The sequence below is a fragment of the Beta vulgaris genome, chromosome 9, assembly GCF_026745355.1.
Source record: "Beta vulgaris subsp. vulgaris cultivar EL10 chromosome 9, EL10.2, whole genome shotgun sequence".
In the NCBI taxonomy this organism is placed as follows: domain Eukaryota; kingdom Viridiplantae; phylum Streptophyta; class Magnoliopsida; order Caryophyllales; family Amaranthaceae; genus Beta; species Beta vulgaris.
Genome location: NC_079210.1, coordinates 31,028,928 through 31,050,652, shown reverse-complemented (window position 1 = coordinate 31,050,652; position 21,725 = coordinate 31,028,928). Strand labels below are relative to the sequence as shown.

General features: G+C 35.0%; 1 protein-coding gene across 2 annotated transcripts; it reads left to right on the top strand.

The window, feature by feature from the left end:
* The first annotated feature begins 1,029 nt into the window (after positions 1–1,029).
* On the top strand, positions 1,030–19,711 carry LOC104903490 (protein LIGHT-DEPENDENT SHORT HYPOCOTYLS 10). Of its 2 annotated transcripts, XM_048636042.2 has the most exons (3): positions 1,030–1,781; positions 6,405–6,449; positions 19,466–19,711. In XM_048636042.2, the coding sequence occupies exon 1, from the start codon at positions 1,144–1,146 to the stop codon at positions 1,726–1,728; it is 585 nt and encodes a 194-aa protein (XP_048491999.1). In that variant the 5' UTR covers positions 1,030–1,143; the 3' UTR covers positions 1,729–1,781; positions 6,405–6,449; positions 19,466–19,711. The 2 variants fall into 2 exon arrangements, with proteins under 2 accessions (XP_048491999.1, XP_048491998.1); XM_048636041.2 differs by lacking the exon at positions 6,405–6,449 and having other exon boundaries at positions 1,038–1,781.
* The last annotated feature ends 2,014 nt before the right edge of the window (positions 19,712–21,725 follow it).

Sequence of the window (21,725 nt, the reverse complement as noted above, 5' to 3'; positions counted from 1 at the left end):
GAATTTAGTGAGGTATATCGACACAAACCACCCTAACCAAGTTATCGAGTCCGTTATAAACACCTCATTGAGAATCAATTAAGTTGAAATGGTCCAACTAATGGGTGGCTGATGAAACTATTACTTTAATGGATCCACTAGCCACCGCCAGGTTTAGGTGTTGTAACAATTACATTGATACAATGCAAATCCAGGAATTACAAGTCCTCACACTCTTCAAATAAACCACGCACAGTCCAAAAGGGCACCAAACATCCTTGTCTAAACTACTTAAGTAGTTCCGAGGAGATGTAAACTCACGTATCAAACCTGAAACCTTGCAATCAACATCGAACAACCACCCTCACCTCTTCAAGACTGCTTAGGATTACATCAAAAATCCAAAAAAATTGTGGCTATTCTTATATACTACTAAAGCAAAATATCATATTAACGACACGCATAGACTAACCCCCTACACCCCCTCCTTTTTTTATTGATAAAAAAAAGACCAAGAAGCATCAACTACTAGTCTACTACGTACTATCAAGACCAATTGAAACTATAGCCTGAAATTTCACCAACAAATTGACCCCACTATTTGTCCACTGAAAATCATATTAGGTCCCTCCATTTGGGATGTTACTAATCTCCTTCCCCTTCTACACTATTCCTCTACCCCTCCTTTTTTTTTTTTTCATTTCCAAATTTTCATATATTTATAAATTACGCAGTTTTTATAATACGTGGATATAAAGGAATCTCAACTCGACAATACTTATCAAAAAGAAAGAAAAAAACTGACAAAAACATCAACTATTATTTCAATAATTGATAGTATACATTATTCATAAGAAAATCACAATATACTAAACTTATACTTTCTTCGTTCCATAATAAGTGAAACACTTCTCGTAAAAAGCTCTCACATAAAAGAGAGGTGTGTTTAACTTATTATGGAACGGAAGAAGTATAGGGATTAATGAGATTCGAACTCCCAACCTTGGAGTTAGGATGTGATAGCTCCTAGCTACTTGATTCTCTATTCAACAATCTCTATGATCTAATGTGACACTTAAAAAGCTTATTATAACTCCTATAATATTTTAGAAGACACAAAAAATAAACTACTAGATCCCATTTCCATATGCTACCCCTAAAATAATGGAAGGTGGTTCATCCTCATCATCTTCACCTCAAAACTATGAAGCAACACCACCCTCACCAACACCTAGCCGTTATGAGTCCCAAAAGAGGAGAGATTGGAACACTTTCGGTCAATACCTAAGGAATCAACATCCTCCTGTGCCTCTTTCTCAGTGCACTTGTCATCATGTCTTAGACTTCCTCCGCTACTTAGACCAGTTTGGTAAGACCAAGGTCCATGTTCCTGGCTGCATGTTCTATGGCCAGCCTGAACCCCCAGCACCGTGTCCGTGCCCTCTTAGACAGGCTTGGGGTAGTCTTGATGCCCTCATAGGCCGCCTTCGAGCAGCCTACGAGGAGAACGGTGGACCACCGGAGACTAACCCTTTTGCCGGTAGCGCGATAAGGGTGTATCTTAGGGAGGTACGGGAGTGCCAAGCTAAGGCTAGGGGTATTCCTTACAAGAAAAAGAAGAAAGGGGGTGGGAGAGGTGGGGGAGGTAGTAGTGGAAGTGGAAGTGCAAGTGGAAGTGGAAGTGGAGAAGATCAATCTTCTTTTTCTCCTGGTGGATCTTCAAGCTCTATGATGATGAGGTTTTCTTAGTATGATCCACTATATACACTATGTTGTTTTTGAAGATCATCAAGTATTAAGAGGTATGTTGTCATTTTGTCACCTTCCTTTATATTGTTCCCATATTTAAGGAAATATATATTCTTGAAAAAAAGGATTGTTCTTTTGGGTTCCATAGGGTTCGAGTTTTGTAGGACTCCATAAGTTAACTAATTAAGATCCTCCTCATAATCAATTTTGTACTCTAATCCCGAAAGATTTCATTCATCTAACATGGCTTCAAATTCATTGATTGTTAATTCGATTAACATTAATAATTGATAATATTACTCTCATCCGGAAATTCGAGATCTTATACAAACTACCTCCTTTTAGAAGTCACCTGCACAAAAGAGGAGGATGTTTCCTTCTTATTTACGAGGTTTTCTCCAGTCAAAACCAATCCAATATAATTTATATTATATTTGTCCTACCTTTCTCTACAAAACAAAAAAGAGATTTGAGATCTCAACTTTTTAACATATTAGGATTCCCTCCTATTAGAATTAGGAAATTCAGAAAGAGAATGAAATTGACAAAACTGATAATCACAACCTGCCTCTTCTCTAGTAATTCGACTGTCCAAAGTCCATCTAACTTATGCCCTTGATATTAGATCATAGGATGACATGCACATTGGTTGATTAGTTGGGTCACTTGATAAACTAGTTTGATGATCTTACTTCATCAATGTAATAAGATTTCATTATAAATTATAATCTTCTTCCTTCAACAAAAAACTAGACTGGATTTTAGCTGAGAACTTTACTTTTTCATTTTTAGCTTATTCATGAACATCCTCCAAATTTGGTAAAGATTTTGCTGAATTAGCTAGATTTACACAAAAAGTTCACAATTCTAAATTATGATGCCTATAACTCCTCTGCTCATCAACCTTCATACTTGACATGTACATGAAAAAAATCGTACACAATCAAGTACTTCCCTTAAGCTACTTGATCTAGAAGGTACTACATGTGTACTCGTATATTTGGAAGGTCAATTTAGAGATCGCATGAACTTTTTAGAATATAAAGTCGTAAAATCCAATCACCTTTGAAAACCTAAATTATGCATTGAACGTACCGATATCTATGCAATGTGTACCCAAGTGGTACTCGGGTTTTTCTTTGTACATCCATACATTCATTTATTTTCGGCAAATATTTGTTTGATCCTTTGATTGTAATTACCCTGAACTCCCGGCTAATAACGTGAGGAAATAATCACATTCGTTCAATTAATCTCAATCCTTCCAACTAAGTGTACGTTTTGTTGTACATGACAAGCCAAATTCAGTGGCGTATCTAGTATTTACTCATGGGTACGAATACGTAAGTAGTTAGACTTGTTGATTTTTTTTTTTTTCAAAATAAAGCATTATTAACATTTTTTCCTCCCTAAGTTTAAGTAAGAACTTAGATATAATTGCTAACTATTTAAGTGTTTAATGTTTCAATTTAAATAACCATATCTTTTAAAATAAGCTATTCAATTTAAATACAGTTGTTTAAGTATATAAATGAGGAAATTTTTTTTCTCCTTAAGTTTAAGTAAGAACTTAGATATAATTGCTAACTATTTAAGTGTTCAATATTTCAATTTAAATAATCAGATCTTTAAGAATAAGTTGTTCAGTTTAAAAATAGTAGTCTAAGTATATAAATGAGGAAATTCTGAAGGAAAAAGAATAGAGACAAAATTATTATTTCGGAGCTTTTCTTTTTGTGGGTTTATGAATTTGTAGTTGCAGAGTAATCTTACTTATAAATTTTTAGTTTCACACTAATAGCCATAGGCCCATAGAGAGTAGTATATAGTAGAAATGTTGAAGATAAATTAAACATGAGTCAAAGGGGAGTAATTAAAAGCAAAAAAAGAACTTATGGGGTTTTGAACTCAAGACGTCCAAATGAATAATTCATGGATCTTTCTTTTCTCTTCTGCTACCAACAAGACAAAGCTCAACATATTGATTTATTTTCATTATTTTCCAAAAATAATGGGGGTACAGTTGTACCCCTTGTACCCCTCTAAATCTGCCTATGCAAACCATATGAAATAATCACATTCATTTAATTAAGCCCAATCCTATGTTTCTTCATGTCAATCACAGAACTTCACATACATCTTTTCCTCCCTAAAATATAAAGAGAGGAGTGACAAACGATACAATGTAAAGATGGATCGATCTCAGATCACTCCTCTCTGTATGCCCTTGTTTTGCTGATATATATCCATCAGACCTTTCCAAAGAGGGAAGCTTTCTCTTATCTGGCATCCTCTTTGGACTCTTTTATTTACAAGTTTTTTGGACTATTTGTTCTTCACTCCATTGAGAGCTTGCAGTCAAACTAGCTGTGGTTTCTATTATCGTAATGGTTTGTATTTGGTTTTTTTCTTTTGTGTTTGTACCACAGCAAACATTAGCAATTTCTATCTTTCTTTCTTGAGAACTCGTCCATATCATAGATTCCTCACATAAATTTATTCCTCCATTGAATTAATATAATCAAAATTATATTCTTTTTTAGTTGGCACCTTTATTTTTATGTGCTAAATGACACAATGTATCACTTATTAGAACATCAATTTGGTAATACATGTATTTTGAAATAGTGCAATAGTGCAATGTTACTTGCCAAATCCCATTTTCGAATGTTAATCTAAAACTCATATATATATTTACTTCATTTCACAATAATTGTCGTGTTACCTCAACTCCTAAGTAAAAGATTCTTTGAAATAGTTGAAACTTTTCCATGGTCTTATCATGAGTTGGTCTAGTAAGATAATTATGAAAAATCAATCACAATGCACTATTCCCCGTATTTTTTATCTTTCCTACTTTAACTTTGCATGTTTGTCAATGCATTTATACTACATTAGATATCTTTCATTACATCTTAGTAAAAATTATAATAATTGGATATTAATAAAGTATTCATTGAGACGAATCAAATAAGACCCCACATGTCTATATTTTTCTTATATATTGAGAAAAATCTAAAAGATTCTCTCTAATTGTGAATAGTGTCATGATTTTAAGTAAGTCAGATAAAAAAAAATACAAAAGGAGTATCATCGTATTTGTCCATTATTTTTCCTAAGTACTTATATTTTTCTAGTAGCCTCGAAATATTTTCACATTTTTATTTGTGAAAAGACAACAATTTTAAATATATTCTTTTTACCACATCAACCTTGTCTCACTTGTGATCCCGATTTCTTTTATCTACTTTACTCCACACACCACATCCATGTATAGGAATATAGGATACCAAGGATACAGCTACTGCAATTTTTTAAAAAAATATGACTTTTTTTAACATATAAATATAATAATACCTCACTATTTTCACATAGTACAAAGCACATTTATTTATCCCATATTACCTTGATATGAAGGTGCATAGATGGACTGATGCAGCAAGAACATATAAAGTAAAATAGTGAAGTAGAAATCTAATGTAGAACTGTCCGTTTTTAGGCTCAGTCAGTCAAGTGCCAGACATTAGCGATTTATCACTCTTAGTACATTTTGATTCTTGATACGTAAGTCTCATCATGCAAAAAGGAAAAAATAAAACACTATATATCCCTTGTTCCTATTTCCTGTAATTTTAATATTATCTCTGCTCTTGTTTTGTCGACTTTTTCACTAGATCTTGGCTTTGTAAGATTTTTAAAGATTTTGTGCCCCCACCATAATCTATTAATGTCAAGGATCAAAACAATTAAAGGATGCTCATAATTGGAACATTAGCGTTTTTGTTTGTATATTTAATTTGTATTTTTTAAGGTTTTAATAAGCTTTCGAAGTATTATTTAATTGAATGTATATGCTTTCCCGTACAATCTTTCTCATATAATATTGTGAATTCTATACATTCATCATTGCGAATCTTTCTGTGCGCAGCAAGAGAATTGAATTTCACAAAAAAAATTGGGTTGGTGCAAGGAATTTCATAAAATATTGGTACTATGCACTTATTGGATGTACATTTTGCATTTATTTGAATCAAACATATCATGCAATTGTTTTAAAAATTGAGAAAGATGGTGAAAAGACCTTTAAAAGCTCTTGTTTTCAATTTTTTTTTTTCATTCTTGGTGCATACATTGTGCTATTTCCTTATCTCAATGTATAGATAGAAACAGTACTATAAAAAGCATTAAGCACACAAAAACCTATAATTGTTAAGCACATAAAATTCAGAATTTCCTAACATTCCATGGACCATGAGCATATCTCCTTTTCAAGTTTATATTTCTTCCCATTTTGGATACATTATTGCCCAAAAATCGAGTTTCTAAATTAGAAAAATTAGTGATTTTTCGTTATGGATAGTAATGAATCATTGCAAAGATAATAATTTCTCAATCCTTGTCTTTATTTAAATTGAGACATGATAGACAACTCGTATGAGCTTTTCTTTTTATCTAGATAAGACAGGTTAGGTAGGGATCATTATGTATGTACACTTTATATTCTCTCTATGACAAATAAACATGCGTTTTGTTGAAAAGTGTCTTTGATTGTAAAGGGAAAAAGTTACTGATAAAATAATGAAATTTGAAAAACCGAATATTATATTCTATTTAAACCAAATGTACAAGTTAGTTTGTTATTTATTAAGCTTATGAGGGAAGTTTATGGATTATAGGGGAAAGAAGGATTAGACCACAATTGCTTACAAAAAGTGGGAAAGGTACCCCTACTGTTTTCTCTCTTTATGTAATGTGTCCTATTTGATACAAGATCTAATTTGATAAAAAGATAATCCTTAGGTAAATTGGAAAGAAAATCTTATGTTGCACACAGTTGTTGATTTATTGACATACTTCATAAATATAGTAACAAATAGTAGTAGATCATATTGAGATACTTTTTTGTTAATTTTTACCGCACTTTCCATTTTGGGTAATTTATTTCTCAAATGTGAATCACGTCTGCTTCTGTATGGAGTCTCTAAGTTGTAACAAGTAAATTTATGTTATAGATAATAGATCTTTGCTTAAATATTAGAGTAATTTCTCAATCCTTCACTATTAGTAAGTTGAACACATGCATGATGGACAACTCTTTAAAACTTTCCTTTTTTAAAAGATAAAACATTTTTATGTAGGGACCATCATGTATGACACTTTATATACATGATATATTCTCTCTCAATAACAAGTGAATCGTCGAAATATGTCTTGACGATAGAGGGGAAAGTCATTGATAAATCTTCTAAATGAAAAGAACATTTTTTATACTTTACGTTTACTAGATAATGTACACGTACCTTTATTAACAATTCCATAAATAAATTTTAACAAAAAAAACCTTGTTCTACATGTTGAACAAAGTTATAAGCTAATATCATACTGGTATAGAAAGATGCTTCTAAAATTTAGATTATTCCAAGTTATTTAATAATTGAGATGGTTTAAGGAACCAAGCTGAGATCGGACTGTTGGCCTGGGTGTCAAGTTTTCCGTAGAAAAGTCACATAGCTTAAAAAAAACAAAGCATGCATGAACCTGAACGAGTAAACGTCATTTGTAAATAAACGTCATATGTAAAGGTTTTTTTGCAACCTTTTTAGTTTTTACTCTTATTGAGACAACTATTCTTTGTCAATCAGTACTATTATAGCCGCATCACCATTTACTATACCAGCAACTTTTGACTTTAGAAGCTTGTACTGGATGTGATTATGGGTCGGGCCGGGCCGCGCCTAAAAAAGTTTGCTCATTAGTCGGGTCGGGCCAAAATCCGGACAAAAATTTTGTGTCCAAAGTCTGCTATTTCAGGGCAAAATGAGCGGGATTTTCTGGTCGAAATCGGGCCGTGCCAATAAAAATAGACGAAAAAGTCATTTTTGACTTGTCCAAATCCCGCCCAAAGCAAAAAAAACATCAGGTCGGGCCGGGCCTAAATGATCAGCTCTAGCTTGTACACATTTATTTCGTCAATAATTAATTTGCTTATTGCTATCTACTTTTTTGAGCTAAGTATACTTATGAGTACTGAACTTTGGATATAGTTGCATGTTAGTCACCAAAACTTTAAAAGTTGCAGTTTGTTCACCCAAAGTACTTTTCTGTTAACATGGTCAACCAACATCCACTAACTTTATGGTATTTAATTATAATAATGAAATGCACAAAAATGTAGGGAGGTGTAATGAAGTAGCATTTTAATCCCCACACTTTTTTTTTACCCATTTCCTATCAATTATTCCCTCCGTTTCCTAAAGATTTTCTCTCTTTCCGTTTAAGGGTGTTTCCAAAAGATCTTCCCTCTTTTGCTTTATTCCTTATTTGGCAAAACAAATTTTCCTATTTACCCTCTCATGTCACTATCATATGGTCCACCATTACATTATTAATTCAATTTTACTCCGTTTCTCTCTCCTACTTTAACCCCTTTTATTTGTTTATTTATCTTAACCCCTTTCTCTCTCCCACTTTACTCACATCATGCCCCACACAACTTGATTTTCCTTGGTATCTGTAGTAACAGTAAGTGGGAAGATCTTTAGGAAACGGAGGGAGTATCTCTCTCCTCATTTCTTTTTCTTTTAACAAGAAAATTATAATTTTTATTGACTACTCCATCAAATTTGCAAAGTGTATATTTATTTCTAAAAGTGGACTTCTATTAGCAGTATACTTAACTCCATACACCTAAGGGGTTTCAGTAGCAGTATACTTAACTCGATCCATACACCTAAAACTGGACTTATACTTAACTCATACTAAATATACATTTTAACATTATAATTAGCAGTTCAATTTCAGTTGTGGACCGAGGAGGAGAGAGATTGGGGGAAGGGGGAGCAACGAGAAAGGGCAGAGGGAGAAGAGGAGGAGTGTAGCGGGGTAGCGTAGGGGATGGAGGAGAAGGCGGTGGTGCTAGCGGTTGGTCGATGATGGTGCACGCGGGGTCTGGGCAGCAAAGGGGAAGGGGAAGAGGGGTGGTGGTAGTGGTGGTGGTGGTGGTGTCCGGAGTTGTGGGTAGTTGGTGTTTGAAACTTTCTGATTATTAAGTAGAAATGAATAGTGAAATTAGCATATTATTTATAGTAAATTTTAGGAATTAAACTTTATTAAACTAATAGATACTTAATGTTGAAGAATACTTGGGGATTAAGGTGTTCTAGAATGTCTTGAGAAACAAGGAGAGAAAGATTGAGGAACAAGATGAATTGTGCGGTCAGGGAGATTTTCCATTTTTGGAAAATTTCTAATTCTTTTGCTAATAAAATTACTACTTTTCTACTTTCTTCTATTATACCACCGACTAAGTTAGCTTATTTTATCAAATACTTGATTTTATTTTGTTTCAAATATATTAGAGAAGTGATTAAATAAATAAAGAAATTTTAAAATTTTTATTTAAGCTAATTATTAATGTTAATCAAGTTTAAATTTTAGGGATATTACAAAGAAGGAGAAGTGGGCATTAATTGGAGAATTTTGGAGAAAAAACACATTTTTTTGGAGTCATAAATAGCCTCATTAAGTTACTGTTGGGAATTAAATTTTTGTCCTGTAAAGTATAACTGTCATTCTCGTTTTTTGGACCGCACAGTTTCTTTGTAAATTAAATTTGAAGTTAACAGAAAAGTTCACACCTTTGTATTTCGAGTGAGCAAAGTGCAACTTTTAAAGTTTGGGTGAGTAAACTACAACTACATCCAAAGTTCAGTACATGTAAGTATACTTAACTCCTACTTTTTTATACTTATCTACGTTAAGAGATGGATAAACACTTACAATATCATGGATAATCATTCAAATGTTCACCATACATAATTTTTAAAAATGCATAGGAATTTTATATATATATATATATTATAATATATATATATATATATATATTATATTATATATATATATATATATTGTTAAGGTAAAATAAATATTCTTCGTAAGTAGAAAGGAATTTTGGGAATCTCTTAACAGGCGAAAATCAAACCCCTGTCATAAGGGTAAAAGAAGGATTTTCAACCAAATAGGTCAACCTTGATCCTATATATATATATATATATAAATAATAATAAAAACATTTTTATAAAGTTACTTGCATAGTTTCACTCTAATAGTCTAGCTCTTCATCCAGCTGTACGAACAAAATTGAGAATGGAAGACTGGCAAATATAAGTATGTTTCCAAAAAAAAAATATTCCGATAACAAGTTTGATGTAAGCTTACTTTATAAAGGAAGGCATTACATGATTTCATGTTAAAGCATGAATCATGATCGACGACATACTCGGAGTGATACTCCTTCGGAGTATTAGTTGTATCTCATGCTGTCTAATATTAGACCGATTTGGCATCACGGTCAAAAAGCCCCATTTTTACTTTTTTTTTTTCTTTTTTTTGACAACGTGTAAAAACATACAAAGAAAGTGGAACACAAAGTAAACTAAAAATAGAGCTACGATATCCTAAAAACCTAGTAACGAACCAAACGAGCCCTAGAGCAAGACCATAACTCAATGAGTTAAGAAGGGGAAACTTGGATTCCTAGAGGTCCTGGCAAGATCATGAGCAATCGCAACCTCATCGCGTGACACCTTCATGAGTCGACAGCCCTTAATAGACACTGCTAGCCGTCGTATGTCCTCGAGCGCGTGGTGAATGGATATGTTTCTGGTCGCGTTTGGGTTCAAAAGGGAGATAAGAAGCTCTGAATCTGTGTAGACCAGGACATTCGCGAATGAGTTCTTGGTCGCCCATAGGAGTCCGAGGCGACAGACATGTGCTTCAACTTGCAAGGCATTGGGTGCCTTCATGACTTGAGAGTCTGAAACTTGATGCTCCGATAAGGGGATATCTTCCACCCAGGTGACCACAGCATGGTGCGATTCATTGTCCCATGAGCTGTCGCTTCTAATAAGGAGGACGGGGGCCTGTTGGTCGAAACAACCAAAATTCACAAGTTTATATCCAGGGGGCGGGCCGTCAAGAAGGGCGGAAGGAGGAGACTGAGCACTATTTTGAGTAAATAGAAGGTGTTGTTTCCCATCCTAGAAAAAGCGCTAGGAAAGCTTCTATAGTAGCTCTTGATGCGTCAAAGATCTGGGCGTTCCGAGTCTTCCAAATAGCCCAGAGGATCCCAATAAACACTGGTAGGGCCTTGCCTTACAGCCCTTGTGTACTAGCGAATTCAAGAGTATTGTGTAAGAGCCCACCTTTGAAATCTGGGCTTGAGATTGTTTGAGAATCGATCTCACAAAGTTGTAGGTCCCAGACATTCAGGGCTAGTGGGCACAACCGGAATAAGTGTTGATTGTCCTCGCATTCCTCCAGGAAAATAGTGCAATCCGCAGAAGCACGAAGACCACGAGTTCAAAATTGGCATTGATGGCAAGGCCATTTTGCCATAGCTTCTATGGAAAAAGCTTTCACTTTGGCATGCTGTGCAAACGCCATAGGATACGACAAAATCGCTCCTGAACGTCTGTCATGCGCTGCTACAAATATCATTTTGCTGGTGTTGTAATACAATAACATACCCTGTTTCGATAGAGTAATCATCGGACTCAGTGAGTGGCCAAATCCGGCAGTCCGCAGGATAGGAAACCACTGGGAGCTCAAGCTCCATAATTTGTCATGCACTTTGTGGGGCGAACAGGCGATTCACTTGCCTGCAGTCCCATTGCTTGGCTAGCGTGTTGATCAAGTCAGCCACAGTAAGGGAGGCAGCCTTGCAAAGAGATATATTGTCCCTTATGACTGGGGTAGAGCCGTTAACCCATTTATTTGATGCAGCGTGTATTGTACGGCCATTGCCGACCTTCCAAACACTATGTTTAATAATTAAAGCCCCATTTTTTTTACGTTGATCATAAATTATTTAATAGAAGAAACAAATAATACTCCCCGATCCATCTGGCCAAGAGGCTTTGTTTCGTTAGAGGAAACTTACTAGAGAATTTCCACTTTTCGTGAATGTAACAAATAAATCAAATAGATGGAAATCATGTGCAAAGGGGGACGAAGTTACATCGAACTTATTTAATGAATTCTTATTATCTAGTGGTATAATAATATTAAAGAACTTCAAAATTCATAAGAAATATGAAGTAAAGTTTCACTGGCCCTGGAAGTCTGGGACCTACAACTTTGTGATCGATTCTCAAACAATCTCAAGCCCGAATTTCAAAGGTTGGCTCTTACATAATACTCTTAAATTCGCTAGTACACAAGGGTTGCAAGGCGAGGCCCTACTAGTGTTTATTGGAATCCTCTGGGCTATTTGGAAGACTCGGAATGCCCAGATCTTTGACGCATCAAGAGCTACTATGGTAGCTTTCCTAACGCTTTTCCAGGATGGGAAACAACAACACATAAGAGATACAAAAGTAAAGTTTTATAGGTAGTTTAGAAACTCAATTTTCAAGGTGAAAATGACACACTTAATTTAGAGATAAGAGTAGAGTCAAGTTGTAATTGCACAATTAACGTTTTTTCTTTTTGCAAGTCTCTCTCCATGAGGTTACGTTAAACACATCTGCATAATCCTTTGTACACTACTATCTAATCCAAATGTGTCATGCGCTCATGCAGGCAACTGGGTCTATGCATCATAAGATTAAAATTCCTGCTACATATGATCTCAATGACTAATATGTCTCCCTATTATAAAAGTGATAATATTCTCATTAATTAGGGAAGCACTTTATTTTTCATTCTTTTTCTTGTTTCTATTTTCACACTTTTGTACTACACCAGTTATCATTTCAAACATGTTCTTATTTCAAACATGTTCTTAGATATAAAGGTTTCATTATACACCAAAGTTGCAATAATACATTTAGTTCTCTAAGTCTCTAATTAAAGGTGCCCAACATGCCGGGTTCGGGACGAGCCCACTGCATAAATTAAACGGATCGGGCAGGATTAGGGTACTTTAAGCCTGGCCCAGCCCATTTAACTCACAAAATTATCAATTGACATACCAAAACATATTTATGGTAGTAGTTTTTTTTTTAACTCTATACTAAGTAACACTTAAACAATACACAACCAATGACCCAATAAAAGTTTACAGAAATACAAGCCAATATTAATCAAACAAAAACACCAAACATGTCAAAACATGTATATTTTTTTTTAAAAAAAAGGAAGATTAAAAGAATAAATAATAGTTGGGTGATAAAAGCCTAGCCTTTACATTGTCCTTCTTTGTAGGAGCAGAAGAAGCGAAAATCCTGTGCGGTGAAAAGAGAGAGGTTTGAGTGTTGGATTTTAGGGGAGTGAGTCTACAAAAGAGAGAGGCTTGATTTTAGGCGTTGAAAATTTCTTAGGGTTTAATTTTGGGAGAAAATGCCCAGAATAGAAAGCAGTCAAAGGGGAGAGAGGAGAGAGAATAACATGATTAAATCCAACCCTTTTATTTTTGATACAATCCATTTAAAACATAACCAGTTCAATTCTAATATAGCTCATCTTCCACCCGACCCATTTTGTGCCCAGCCCTTTTATGAACGAGATGGGTGACGACTGAAAATGGGCCCCTAGCCTGTTGAGCACCCCTATCTCTAACTAATTCATGGAGGTCGTTCTCCAAACAAATTAAGGTTAGTTTTAAGCTCATACAGATATTTAAAGTTTTATATTTATAAACACATTTTAAAATAATACCACTAGAAAACCCTAATGATTAGGAGATTCATAAAGAGTTTTACAAAAGAAATCAGTAAACCAAGTATAAAAAAATAGGCAATTTTATCAACCAATTAAGGATATTGTTGAGATCTCATGAACAACCTACATGTGAGTGGAAGTGTTATCCCACATTGAACAAAGTATGAACATCAGGAGGAGTCTTGCGTCATGTACCCCACATCGAAGAATGTGGAGTGGTATGTCAACTGGGTAAGACTAAGGGGCTACTCCCCTTATCGTTGTATAGTATGAACATAACTATTTCCCGATTTGTTGTGGTGGTCGTGGCCCAAGCCCATTCAACACAATACAAGAGCTCAGCTTGGGTTGGATTATGATACGGGACAATGTCATATATCCCACCTGGAAGAATATATGTGTAGTGTTGTGTCCACGTTATAAGGCTAAAGGGCTACTACTCCTCTTATGGCCATATTGTTTTAGACTTTTAGGGGCTACTACTCCAATTTAACTACTCCCTCCGTTCTAAAATATAATTTCAGTATTCATATTTAGTTCCACATTTTTCCATAATTTGTCTAGAAAAACCATGTCCCATCATTTATTTGCTTCTTGAATTTTGTTTTTTCTTGTGGTTATACAACCAAAATGTTACAATTAATGCTCTTTCACCAATAAATTCTTCATTCTCTCTCCTAAAATCATTTTTTCTCATACAACATGTATTTAAATAAAAAAAAATCTTTACTATCGCTCTTAGATTCTATTTGCATATATTACCGTAAAAAAAGTAAATGAGAACTATATATTTTTGAGACGGATGGAGTACTTTTTAGTGGCTGCTTAAGGATTGAGTAGGGGACATTGAAGGACTACCACCATCTGGTTATGAATTTTCTACATATTTGAGAACCATGATCCGATCTTTTTGGTATGGATGAACTGTTGGGTTACATGGCCCAAATTTCTTAGCCCAAAAGCCTAAAACAATAAATATATATTCTCATCTCATGGAATAAGATCATGATTGATCATGATTTCTCTAATCATTTTGGGAAAAGATCCTCAAGGCATGATATCTTCAAATGTCTAACATTCAACTAGAGAAATCTAGATTCATGAGGAATCATCATGCAAGGCAAACTTGCCGACTTATACAAGTATAAATAGGAGTGTTGTGGATGCACTTATAACACATCAAAAAAAAGAAGCCATATCAAAAGTCTTCCTATATTATAAAATCTCCTAGTTTTAATCCACCTATTTTATTAATCCACTATCCTTCTTTGTAATACTCTTTAGTGAGTTTATTACTATAGTGAGAGTTTTATTGTATTACTCACCCTAATAATATTTAGGGTTCTTCTACTCTCCTATTTTCATATAGTGGATTTTGGGTACTCGTCGTCCGTGGGTTTTTTGCCTCTATTTGAGGATTTTTCCCATGTTAAATTGTGTGTCCATCTTTTACTACTTTTTTTGCCACATATTTTCAACTCTATTTATTTATCTGAATCTCTACATCTTTAATTTGCTTCCGCTACGCACTCACAACCCTAACAAGTGGTATCATAGCCGAAGGTTGTTTAGAGCGTTATTATATTAAAGATGTCTTCGATAACAAAGTTCGAGATTGAGAAATTTGATGGCGAGATCGGTTTTAGCATCTGAAAAGTCCAGATGAAGGTAGTTCTCACTCAGAGCGGATTAAAAAGGGAAATTGATGGCAAACAGAAAAAGTCATGTACTATGACTGACGAGCAGTGGCAAGAGTTGGATGATAAAGCATTATTTACGATCCAAATATGTCTAACTAAGGAGGTACTACGGCGAAGTTATTCACGAGGATACCACTGCAGGGCTATGGGTAAAGCTCGAGTCACTCTACATGACTAAAAGTCTCGCTAACAAGCTCCATCTCAAGGAGAGGCTTTACACTATTCGGATGGCCGAAGGTGCTTCTATCCAATCTCATCTTAGTGAATTTAGTTTTATTATTATTGATCTTGAAAATTTGGATGTCAAGATTGAAGATGCGGATAAAGCCGTGTTGTTAATTGTCTCCCTACCTCCTTCGTACAAGCACTTCAAGGAAATCATGTTATATGGTAATAATGATACTTTGTCTTTTGAGGATGTTAAATTAAATTATATTTACTCTCAAAATAAAATTTTGACCTTGAAGTGCATTCCAATGATAATGCCGAAGGATTAAATGTAGGAGGAGATCACACGGAAAAATAATTAGCAAAATTAGGACCATATTTAATGGGCATAAATCTAAAAATTTATGCAAATATTGTAAGATGAATGGGCACGATGTTTCTGATTGCTTTAAATTCAACAAAAAGCTCGAAAGAGAAGAAAATGAAAAGAAAGCATCGGAAACTGCACTAGCCGATTTTGGTGAAATAGAATCCGATGATGTTCTTTTGGCTCCTTCTCCTGGAAGAAGTAGAACTTCTAATTGGGTGCTTGACTCCGGTGCACCTACCATATTTGTTCTCAAAAGGATCACTTTATCGATTACAAATTGGTGAAGAATAGATATGTATCTATGGGTAACGTTTCCCGTTGCAAAGTTCGTGGTATTGGCTCTGCCCGGATCAAAACATATGATAGTAAGATCAGGACTCTGTCCAGTGTTCAACATATTCCTGATATGAAGCAGAACATCATTTCTTTGGGCACTCTTGATTCTAAAGGGTGCAAGATTTCGGCTCAAGGTGGAGCACTTAAAGTCTCCAGAGGTGCTCATGAACTTCTGAAGGCCATCAAACGTAGTAATCTCTATGTATTACAAGGTTCTTCAATTATGGCTTCTTCCTACACAACCCCGATTTGGCATCAATGTTGTTGTAAGACGGGTTCCAACATGTCACATTTTTCTATAAGCTTGGGTCAGTGTGACATATCTACGTAATGTCTGGGGTTCATACGACGTGTACATATTAAATTTGGTCCAAGGTCGAGATTGTTGGGTTACATGGCCCAAATTTCTTAGCCCAAAAGCCTAATACAATAAAGATATATTCTCATCTTATGAAATAAGATCATGATTAATCATGATTTCTCTAGAAATCATTTTGGGAAAATATCCTCAAGGCATGATGTCGGCAAATGTCTGACATTCAACTAGAGAAATCTAGATTCATGAGGAATCATCATGCAAGTTAAACTTGCCGACTTATACAAGTATAAATAGGAGTGTTGTAGATGCACTTATAACACATCAAAAAAAAAAAAAAAAGAAGTCATATCACAAGTCTTCCTATATTATACACCTCCTAGTTTTAGTCCACCTATTTTATTAATCCACTATCCCTCTTTGTAATACTCTTTAGTGAGTTTATTACTATAGTGAGAGTTTTAACGTATTACTCACCTAATAATATTTAGGGTTCTTGTACTCTCCTATTTTCATATAGTGAATTTTGGGTACTCGTTGTCCGTGGGTTTTTTGCCTCTATTTGAGGATTTTTCCCACATTAAATTGTGTGTCCATCTTTTACTACTTTTCTTGCCACATATTTTCAACTCTATTTATTTATCTCAATATCTACATCTTTAATTTGCTTTCGCTACGCACTCACAACCCTAATGTGAACCTATTGCTACTACCTTTAAATTGAGGGCCCATCTCCAGCTAGAAGAATTAAAACAAACACTTCATAGATATGTTTAGGAAAACTCTCCTCTCTCTCCCTCAAATTTATTATTCGTATCATGTAGTATAATCTCATACCTGGCAATTTGATCTAAGTTATCTACGTGTAATATCTTGGCTAATGAAACCACCTATCTTCTGTATTATACTTCTTGGTATATTGTTTAGGAAAAATTCAAAAGATAGAGCTCAACTATTTCCCATTCTCTTTTATAAGTTCCAACTATGAATTATTCACTGCAGGTCCCAAGTTTCACATCTTGTGATTTTTATAAGTCTCAATTTACTTAAAACCTGTTACCAAGGTTAAATTTTTTTAAATGTGGGACCCACGTCTTCTCTTTCCTTCACTTCTCCTCCACTGCATCAGCTTGCCGGAAACAGGGGTTGAGCCACCCCTGTCGCCGCCTTCCTAACCTAACCCATAATCTCTCTCTTCCTCTCTCCATCGAACCCCACCCTAAGCCTCACCCCTCATTCTCTCTCGTCAACGCTTGCCCTCTCGCCTTCTCCTTCGCAAAAAAAATGTCACATCAAGCCGAAAAATAGGGCAGAGCCACCCTTACCGCCACCTTCCCAGCCACTTTTTTTCTCTCCCGTGAAAAAAAAACTCCCCAAACCCAAACACCCTCACCGTTCTCTCTCTCACTCACCCCGTCACCTTTCTCTCTTCCTCTCGCCGGTGAACCCTCACTGATGCCGCACCGACGCCCAGCTCCCCTCTTTCATTCGCTCTCCTCCCCTGAGCTGCTGCCCCATCACCCCTTGCTCGCCGGAGTTTTCTTCCCCTTTTTTCTTCGCTCTCTTCCCAAATTCGTTTGCGCTGCTGCTGCTATTGTTCGTTGCTGCCGCCGGACACGCGCCCTGACGCTGCAGCCCTACTGCCTAGTCTCGTCAGTATTGTATTACCACTCGTCGGAGCTCTAGTCTTGCGGCCATGGTGAGATGAAGATGAGAGAAAAGAGAGGAAATATGGGGATGTCAACACTCACGTGCTCTCATTAAGCTGTGAGCACGTGACATTCAACCTGCTATAGCGGGTTGGTTGCCTGCTGGGTCTTGTAAAAGTCACAAGATGTGAAACTTGGGACGTGCAGTGAATAATTCATAGTTGGGGCTTATAAAAGATGATGGGTAATAGTTGAGCTCTATCTTGTGAATTTTCCTATTGTTTATTGATTTCTCTTGTAAACTAGTAAATTATCTCCAAATCCTTGTGTTATTCTTGTATTAGAACTCATGCTTTTGAACAAATAAGTATATTAGTTTTAGAGATCTGACTAGACTTTTGCCCTTAAGGCATGTTCTCTTCAAAATAGTTGAGCTGAACGGAATTGAACTAAAGTGAACTGAGGTGAACTGAACTGAAAATAATATAAAATAACTTCAATATATATTAAAAGTCATACTTAGTAAAGTAATATTCACATCTATATGCAAAAAAAAAAAAAAATTCATCTTCTCATTTATTTTTTTATGAGAGAACCGTCTCATTTGATTATGATCATATATAACATTTATGATTAATATTCACTAAGACTCCGACCATTAGCAAATAGTTTTCTAGTTTAATTTTTTGGGTCAAATTCATTTATCTTTGATTAAGTTTATCACTAATATATGTAAGTGTTGAAATATTATTACTTTACTCTTCAATGTGTTATTAATATATTTAAGTTGCTTTACTTTTTAGTAATATGTAATCAGATACTCTTTCCGTTTCCTAAAGATCTTCCCTCTTTCCATTTAAGTGTGTTTTCAAAACATCTTTCCTGTTTTACTTTATTCCTTATTTGAAATTTTTTCCCCCTTTTTATTACCCTCTCATGTCCCTATCATATGGTCCACATTACATTATTAATTCAATTTTATCCCTTTCTCTCTCCTACTTTAACCCCTTTTTATTTGTTTAATTATTTTAACTCCTTTCTCTCTCCTATTTTACCTATCCCACCCCCACACAAATTGATCCTCCTTGATATCCGTAGGAACCGTAACAAGGAAGATATTCAGGAAATGGAGGGAGTATATAAATGGTAAATGTAGTGCTTTAAAGATCGTGAAAATGATAATGTTGAACAATTATCATTTTAGCTTGGGGAATACATAACTGCATACTTTTCATGGTTAAGTTTTTTGGTTACTTATTAATCAGCACTAATATAAATACTTATTTTGAACATACATATATTGAAAAATAGCTAGAAAGATATAACATGATAACTTCTTTTACATACACATGGACAATATTGGAGGGAGTAAATAAACCTAAAAGGAATTATATATTTTTGGATGTGATTACATATTTTGTCGTGACGTCATCGATCTGTTAAAAATAGATCTCCCTCTTCATTTGCATCTATTATCATGAATATATATAGCTTTCATCTATATGATATAAATTGAGAATTGTTTCTTTTAATACAGTACCACGCTATGAAGATGTCTCTACTGCCAGGGTATCATCCGCGTGGAAGACGATGTTAAATTTTCCGATGGCATTAATTAGTAGGCCTGTTACCAATATTGTTTCGTTCCTTAATTAAGATTATCTCTAAATCAGTATCATTATTGATGCTAACTTGTATTGAATTTAGTATGTGCTGTTATCCGGAATTATAATTCTCTTGTACACTCTATATGTAATGCATATTTATTAATCTTCATCATCAAGTCAATCTTTTACCCCTACAAGAAATTCATTATAGTATTAATGAACGTACTTTCATCATTTCTGAAATTCAAGTTTAAACAAACTCCGAATTGATTATCTTATCTTGCATCTTTGTCTAAATAATAGTTGATGCAACTTTTTAAGTGTTAATTATTAATGCAACCACCTATAATTCCACTATAACAGCATATTGGTGGGCACTTGGGCCATATGTTGTATTTATTGTTACACTATCTGATAGTATTCCCTCCGTCCCAAAATATAGTTTTCATTTCCTTTTTGAGTGTCCCAAAATATAGTTCCTATTTCTATATTGTTCTAAATTTTTCCGTAATTTGTCTAGAAAAACCGTGTCCCATCATTTATTTGCTTCTTGAATTTTGTTTTTTCCTTTGTTTATTCAACCAAAAAGTTACAATTAATGTTCTTTCACCAATTATTTTCGTTTCTCTCTCCTAAAATCATTTTTTTCCATACAACATTGATTTAAATAAACAAAAAAAAATTTACCATCCCTCTTAGATTCTATTTGCATAAATTACCGTGAAAAAAGAGAAATGAAAACTATATTTTGAAACGAAGGGAGTATTATCTTGTGTATTTGGGGCCTAAACCCTTATTTAACCCAAGAGCCTATGTCAATGTGACAATGTCATGTAGCTACACCATCTATAGAGCACAATACATTAATAAGTCCATATGTTTCCCCGCCCTGCATGTTTTAGTATTTTAAACTAGTTATAAGGCCCGGGCTATGCCCCGGGTAAGAAAAAATTTCATTTATTAATATTTTACTTTGATATGATAACACTAAATACAACTTGGTCTAGTGGTTAAAACTTTAGTACATTGAACTTGAGGTCATGGGATCAAAACCTATATTATGCAATTTCTAATTTTTTTATTGTACATGGATTACATGAACTAAAACTCCTTAGGGAGAGCGCCACGTGGCACCGTTCCTAGTTTATGCACGCCTTTTAATATATTAGTATAGATGATAACCCTTAATTATCGATTTCTATGTATAGTGCCTCCTAAAAGTCTAATACTTCCTTCCTTCTTAATAACCCGTTAATCACCCTGTACAAGTCTTCACTTATATTATTGTCATCAATCAGATCTACCAACCTCCTTTTTCAACCCTTGGCCTTTTATCAGTGGCGAATCTTGAAAGATTTGCTACATGGGCCAAATCTTCCACAATAACATATTATGATCTAGTTCAACTTGTATTTGTATGTTGGGTTTTGGGCTCTAAACTACAAGTGTAACAGCCTGCACTTTTGAGCGGCTAGCGAAACACACTTAACATCTGTTATGCAGTGTAAAACTAGCAATTGATATCACAACTCCCAAAGATGGGTTCTTAGAACTGGAGACTTGTGCAACAATGATTGGTTCAAATCCCGAAGCAAACTCCTGACCAGCAACCTGCACAAAAAGGGACCCACCCTGGAGGTTTGGGTGGTATTTCCCCCTCCGATGCTTAAGTCAGATATCAGGGATGTAAAGGAACTTTTAGAGAGAGAAAGTAGAGAGAGAGAGAGAGAAGAATTTATGACAGAGTAACAGTACTATGCTCTGAAAAACGTACCTTTCACCCTGAAATCAAGGACTATTTATACTGTTTGAAATGACTGCTGTGCCTTGATGTCACCCTAATTTGGGAGCATCCGATTGGCTAATCAAAGTTTTGGGACACGTGGCAGCTGTTAACTGGTCAGTACACCTCACTTTCATATAAAGGTGTAAATCAGACTTACTGGGCCTAAGTACAGTTTTTGGGGCCAGAAGAAGGTCTTTTTAGTACGTTTCCAGAGAAACGTACTTTTAGGCCTGTCACCTTCAGGCCCTTTTGTACTTTTATTCCCCTGCATATATGCCACATGTTGGGCTCAGATGAAGCCACGTGTCAGTACCAGAGCCGTTTATTTTTTAGGCTACAACATTTGCCCCTTAAAAGAGGGAGTTATTATCTTTTGGGCGCCAAGACGGTTAATCTTCCTCTTT

What these genes read in the sequence shown, in the direction of transcription:
- LOC104903490 (XM_048636042.2), top strand. Translation starts at nt 1,144, where the DNA reads ATGGAAGGTGGTTCATCCTCATCATCTTCACCTCAAAACTATGAAGCA.